Source organism: Mandrillus leucophaeus, unplaced genomic scaffold (assembly GCF_000951045.1).
Source record: "Mandrillus leucophaeus isolate KB7577 unplaced genomic scaffold, Mleu.le_1.0 Scaffold337, whole genome shotgun sequence".
In the NCBI taxonomy this organism is placed as follows: Eukaryota; Metazoa; Chordata; class Mammalia; order Primates; family Cercopithecidae; genus Mandrillus; species Mandrillus leucophaeus.
In genome coordinates, this window is record NW_012103554.1 from 2092953 (window position 1) to 2099982 (window position 7030).

Genomic DNA, 7030 nt, shown 5'->3' on the forward strand with positions numbered 1-7030 from the left:
AACACTTTATCTCAATTGTCAGGAAGTGCAGAACTAAATTCAGAGCTGTACTGGTCTTTGTTTGCTCTTTGTCTATTCATTCCTTACTGATATGTTTATTTATTTATTGCAAGTTAATTTATTTTGATCCTTTTAAAGAGCTTCCTTGTAAATGCACTTTCAAATAACAACTTTATCAAGATACAGTTGATATATCATAAAATTCCCTTTTTAAAAGTGTACAATTTAGGCAGGGTGCAGTGGCTCACACCTGTATTCCCAACAGTTTGGGAGGCTAAGGTGAGAGGATACTTGGGGCCAGGGGTTCAAGGTCAGCCTGGCCAGCATGGCAAAATCATGTCTCCACTAAAAATACAAAAATTAGCTGGGCATGGTAGCGCACACCTGTAATCCCAGTTACTGGAGAAGCTGTGGCACAAGAATTGCTCAAAACCAGAAAGCAGAGGCTGCAGTGAGCTGAGATTGTGCCACTGCACTCTAGCCTGGGTGACAGAGCAAGTCCCTGTCTCAAAAACGTGTACAATTTAGTGATTTTTAGTATATGTACATATAGCAAATGGCACCACTATCATGTTTCAGAACATTTTCATCACCTCCAAGAGAAACCCTGTACCCATAAATGGTTGCTCCCCATTCTGCCCTCCCACTAGCCCCTGGCCTTTTCTGGATCTTTCATGTAAATGAGATAATAGAATATGTGTTCTTTTTTGCAATTGGCTTCTTTCCCTTAGCATGATGTTTTCAAGGTTTACCCATGTGGTAGCATGTCACAGTACTCTATTCTTTTTTACTGCTGAATGATAGTCCATTGTATGGCTATACTACATTTTGTTCTTCCATTCAGCAGCTGATGGCATTTGGGTTGTTTCTACTTTTTGGTGATTATGAATAATGCTTCTATGAACATTTGTGTACAGTTTGTGTGTGGGCATAAATTTTCAGTTCTCTTGCCCATACGCCTAGGAATGGAATTGCTGGGTCATGTGGTAATTCTATGTTTAATATTTTAAAAACTGGCAAACTATTTTCCACAGTAGCCACACCATTTTACATTCCCACCAGTAGTGTATGAGAGTTCTAGTTTCCTCACATCCTTGCTAACACTTGTGATTGTCTGTCTTTTTTATTTTAGCCAACCTAGTGGATACTAAATTGTAGCTCATTTGCATTGTTTTTAATGATTAGTCAAAACAATTTGTGTCTGTGTGAAGTTGCTTCAAATTCTTTTTTTATTGTGCTAAAATAAAAATAACATAATACATATCACTTTAACATTACTAAGTATACAATTCAGTGGTGTTAAGTACTTTTACAATATTGTACAACCATTATCACTATCCACTTCCAGAACTCTTTCCATAGTCTCAAACTGAAACTTTGTGCCCATCAGACAATAGCTCTCATTTCGCCTCTTCCCCAGTCCCTGGTGACTTCTATCTTACATACAATTTCTATGAATTAGCCTATTCTCTGTACTTCATATAAGTGGAATTATACAATATTAGCCCTTTCGTGTCTGGCTTATTTCACTTAGCGTGTTTTCAAGGCTCATCCATGTTGTAGTATGTGTCAGAATTTCATTCTTTTTTTTTTTTTTTGAGACCGACTCTCACTCTGTTGCCCAGGCTGGAGTGCAATTGCACAATCTTAACTCACTGCAACCTCCGCCTCCTGGGTTCAAGCAATTCTCCTGCTTCAACCTCCTGAGTAGCTGGGATTACAGGTGCCTGCCACCATGCCTGGCTAACTTTTGTGTGTGTGTGTTTTTTATTTTTTTTTTATTTTTTATTTTTTAGCAGAGATGGGGTTTCACCATGTTGGCCAGGCTGATCTTGAACTCCTGACCTCAGGTAACCTGGCTGCCTCAGCCTCCTAAAGTACTGGTATAACAGGCATGAGCCACCACGCCTGGCCTTAAATTCTTTTTGTAAGCAACTCTGGCCTAATCTTAAATAATAAGCTAACACAGAGAATGTGCCTCACCCTCCAGCATACTGTGTGTTTTGGCTTGAAGATCTTTGGACAGCTTCTCAGAGGAAGACACTACTCCTCCCCACAGTTGCAGCTGTTCACCTCCCAGACTCACTGGTGAAGTTAGAAACGCTTCTGAAAAACTGCCCATCTATATTTTCCTCACAGCAGTTGTGAAGACTTGCTGAGGTGGATTTGAGGTGGGGCTCTCATGGGATAGAGCATTAGAAGAGGGGACATTTCGCTCTCCCTCATGTTTATATACCAGCAATGTCCCGTTGGTCGGGGCAGAAAGTTGAAGCTGCTTTTGCTTATGGAGCTCATAGAATGTGTGTGCACATACCAGCAGGCTTAATTTTAAAATCTGACCCCAGAATTATGCTGTCTACAGTTTTATCTCATTGATTTTTCAAATAAGTGTACTCTAATATGTTGTTTTTAGCTGTAACTGTCTTAAGACATGTTTGTCCAGCACATAGGCTTAGCAAAATCTGTAACTGTTTGAGATGAACTCCATTCTTTATTCATAAAAAAGGTATGAAGCGAATTCCATTGACTTCTGATATGTCATGTTTATACAGTTTTCCTAAATAAATACAAAAGGAGTTATCAGCATTCTCTTGACTTCCTAGATTAAAACTTTGGAACAGACTAAAGCCATTGAAGATCTAAACAAATCCAGAGACCAGCTGGAGAAGATGAAGGAGGAAGCTGAGAAAAAGCTCATGTCTGTCAAGTCAGAACTGGATACCACAGAACATGAGGCTAAGGAGAATAAAGAAAGGGCCAGAAACATGATAGAAGTGGTAACCAGTGAAATGAAGACACTAAGAAAATCTTTGGAAGAAGCAGAAAAGAGAGAAAAGCAGGTGGGTCTAAATCTGGTGATGAAACCTTGTTTAGGAAATGACAGGACAATTCAAGAGCTGGATATTAATAATTATTCATGCATTTCTTTTTTAAAAACTATGGACTGTTTCATGAATTTGTATTTCATCATTTCATGAGGGCTGTGCTAATCTGCTCTGTATTGTTCCAATGTTAACACATGTGCTCCCGAAGCGAGAGCTAGTCACATATTTATTCAAAAGCAATTTACAAAGCTTTCTATATCTTTTCAACATATCCACCTGCCCCTCCAGCATCTTTTGGCATTCAAGTAACCATTATGATTCACCCCGCTAAGAAAAATTGTTCACATTTTCATGGCACAAATTGTAGGAAAGGAAAAGACATTCTTAGTCAAGCAGCGGAAGGGTTTTGGTGAAAAAACAGGTTCTGGTTCTGGGGAGGTTTCTGTTATGTTAGGTGATCACCTCTGAAGTTTGCATCATCACAGAGCTCCTAACGTTAACCAGAGCTTCGGCCTCAGGAGGCAAGCCTTATCTGTAGCAGAGATCAGTCGCAGGAAACAGTCACAAATCTCACACAGTGGCACCCAGACTTGATGGCCAACCAGGCACAGATGTAAGCCATAAAAAAAGTACTCATTTGCTTGCTGGCTACAAGGAGGAGCATTTTATCTCGTGAGTCCATCAGGAGGTCAGGCATAAAGAAACATGTACCGGGCAGCTTGACCTCCATTGCTTTTGGCTTTTGTCTGTTTCTCCTTTTGAAGCTCAAAAGGGCATAGAGTGGACTCTGATCCTAGGTTTTTTCCCCCCACTTTGGCTGCCTCTGTTTTGGTTCACGTGTCAGGCAGAGATGGGGAAAGCCAGACGACACAATGAGTGTTCTCAGAAAGGAAACTTCTTCGGAATGAAAAGCTTTGGCTGCATTGGAAAGGGTGGAAGTCTGAGAGAAACTTTTTCGTCAGGGAGACTAGGTTGGTATCTTAGTCCTTTCAGGCTGCTGTAACAAAGTACTATCTACTAGGTAGGTTATAAATAACAGAAATCTCTTTCTCACAGTTCTGGAGGCTGAGAAGTCCAAGGTCAAGGTGTCTGGTGAGCACAGCTTCCTGGTTCAGAGTCAACCCCTTCTTGCTGTGTCCTCACGTGGTGGAAGGAGCAAGGCAGCTCTCCGGGGCCTCTTTTATAAGGACACTAATCTTATTCATGAGGGCTCCACCCTCATGATCTAATCACCCACCAAAGGCCCCACCTCCTAATATCTTCACATTGGTCATTAGATTTCAACATAAGAATTTTGAGGTGTCATAAAATTCAAACTGTAACAACTAAAACCATTCCCAAATTGGACTCTGCAAGGGAAGGAGGTTACAGAGTAAATGAGCCTGGGATGGGACTGTTTGGGTGGCATTCTCTTGGATGTAACTGTACTCAGGTTGGATCATCCCTTTTCTAATATGGAGGGTGCCTTTAATGAGGTGGTGGCCAGATGCCCTGATTTATCTGCTTTTGCATTAACCTGGAACCACAGAAACCAGCCTATGAGAATTTGAAGGGGTATGAGGCATATTTCAACCATTGTCCCCAGTCTCCTACTTTTCTTTCAATGGAGAAATAGAAGTCCCAGAGTAGTCCCATGGAATATGGCTTGTGAAATGGCAATCTGTGTGATGTGACTTGATAGTAATTTAGAAGTCCTCCTGTTTTCATTAACTTATACTTTCTTGCTATTTGTTCTTCTTTTTTTTTTTAGTGTAAGAGGTTATCAGCCAGCTAAAATCCCAAAGCATGTTTACCATCCATTGACACAACCCCACCAACATTTGTTTAGTCCTTCCTAGTATGCAGAGCACACACAGTCACCATTTCATGTTATCTGAATTTCAGAACAGCCCTCCTAGGTAGGTGTATGGTTAATCCCAACCTGAAGATGAGAAAATGAAGACTTAGTGAGGTCTGGGTCTCATTCATGGTTACTTAACTTGGATTCTTGACTTAGTAGCCAATACCACATCAGTTGGCTCATCAGAAAAGTGATTGTGAAATCTCTGAAGGTTGACAGCTGTGGGACTTATCTGGAATCTGGTATTTTATAAGTGAGAGAACTAGGAAGAGGGTAGATAATTTCCCTCCCACATGCAAACCTGGGTTTTCTACAGGTGTTTTGTTTGTTGCATTTGGTTCAGCAGTAGTTGATACATTTTGTTCTCCCAGTTAATGAGTTTCTGTTTGATATTGCAGCTGGCAGACTTCAGGGAGGTGGTGTCCCAGATGCTAGGCTTGAACCTGACCAGCCTTGCTCTTCCTGATTACGAAATCGTCAAGTGTCTTGAAAGACTGATCCATTCACATCAGCATCACTTTTTTACCTGTGTCTGCCTCAAAGATGTGACTGCCGGGCAAGATAGGCACCCACAAGGCCATTTGCAACTTCTTCATTGAACACTGTGTCTCTTGAGAGAGGTGGCCATAAGATGTGGGACACAATTCCCAATTTCACAGATTCCTCATGTCTTTGAGATTTGATCAGTTTGTGAATATTTTATGCTTTGATGATATAGTGAGAATGCATCACTTGCAAGAACAATCTCAAAAGTGTCAGCTTTAGATAAACGCTCAGCATTAAAAACGCCTATGATTTCATTTACTAGCATTTTAGGATCCAGAAGAATTCCACCAGATTGCATGAGTTAGATTGGGAAATGGGAGTGGGAGATTAACATTGGGGGGTATCTATTTTAAGTCAGGGGCTTTACTGGCCAATTTAGTTCTCATAATAACCATGTAGAGAAGCTGTGACATTTTTATTTTACAACCTTTCTGGGGCTCAGACATGGAGTTACCTATCCATGGTTGAGGTTGGGTAGTGGTGGAACCAGGATGGACAACTCATTGACCCGGCCTCAAAGACCATGCCTCTTCTCCTGCTACACAGACTCGGCTTTTCCTGAATCTCTATGATGCTGGTGGGAATTGCTTGCATATAGGGAGAAAAATACCCCCGCCATCAAGAGTTAATACCTAGGCTGGGCACGGTGGTTCACGCCTGTAATCCCAGCACTTTGGGAGGCCAAGGAGGGCATATCATTTGAGGTCAGAAGTTTGAGACCAGCCTGGCCAAGATGGTGAGACCCTGTTTCTACTAAAAATACAAAAAATTAGTCAGGTGTGGTGGTGCGCGCCTGTAATCCCAGCTACTCAGCAGGAAAAGCACTTGAACCCAGGAGATGGAGGCTGCAGTGAGCCACGATTGTGCCATTGCACTCCAGCCTGGGCAACAGAGTGAGACTACATCTCAGGAAAAAAAAAAAAAAAAAAAGAGTTAATGTCCATAAATGACAGATTTACAAGTGTAAACTATGTGAGTTCTTCAAAAAGCAAAAGCAATATACCTAATTCATTTGGATCAAACTTACATCGGTCTCAGGTCCTGTAAGAAACTTGCCTGTTCTAACTGTTGCTGCGAGATTACATCTGGTGGTAATTGTTAATGTTTCAGCAGGGCCGATCTCAGTCCTTTAAAGTGGAAAGCTTTATTGTGAGCCCAACCTTATAAGATGAAGAAATCCTATACAGTCTTATTCACCAATATATCCAATACACCCACAGCAATGGTACCTTTTTAAGATCAGGATTTTATTATGAATTCCCGTCACTTTCTGTTTTCCATTTAAATTTCTATTTTACAAGTTTTTCAGGGAATCATATTCTTCACTGAGAAAAATGTGTTACTCTTTTGGACAATTTATCTTATTTCTATCATATAAAATGTATTTTTTTTATTGACCTTAAAAGAAACTCTAGCATGAAATTAAAGGAAAGGGGAAAAAATAGATCTGGTGCACCCAAACATTAGGAGAAAATGAAAAATATACAGCCAACCGTTTGTGAGTCATCAAAAAGTCAAAGTCAGCCTGGTCAACATGGCAAAACCCCATCTCTACAAAAAATACAAAAATAAGCTCGGTGTAGTGGCGTGTGCCTGTAATCCCAGCTACTCAAGAGGCCGAAGCATGAGAATTGCTTGAACTCAGGAGGCAGAGGCTGCAGTGAGCCACGATTGTGCCATTGCACTCCAGCCTGGGCAACAGAGTGAGACTACATCTCAGGAAAAAAAAAAAAAAAAAAAGAGTTAATGTCCATAAATGACAGATTTACAAGTGTAAACTATGTGAGTTCTTCAAAAAGCAAAAGCAATATACCTAATT

The 7030-nt window shown here is 40.7% G+C and overlaps 1 protein-coding gene and 1 long non-coding RNA gene across 2 annotated transcripts in view; both read left to right on the top strand.

Annotated features, from left to right (window-relative positions):
• Nucleotides 1-6121, top strand: part of CCDC170 (coiled-coil domain containing 170) — a 99614-nt gene extending 93493 nt beyond the window's left edge. Inside the window, exons 9-10 of the mRNA XM_011988731.1 lie at nucleotides 2604-2840; nucleotides 5064-6121. Coding sequence (XP_011844121.1) covers nucleotides 2604-2840; nucleotides 5064-5264 — 438 coding nt within the window. The 3' untranslated portion in view covers nucleotides 5265-6121. The remainder of the gene's footprint in view (nucleotides 1-2603; nucleotides 2841-5063) is intronic.
• Nucleotides 6122-6494: 373 nt separating this feature from the next.
• LOC105545711 overlaps nucleotides 6495-7030 on the top strand; it is a 1028-nt gene continuing 492 nt past the window's right edge. The window contains exon 1 of the long non-coding RNA XR_001006973.1: nucleotides 6495-6859. This is a non-coding gene — a long non-coding RNA (uncharacterized LOC105545711). The remainder of the gene's footprint in view (nucleotides 6860-7030) is intronic.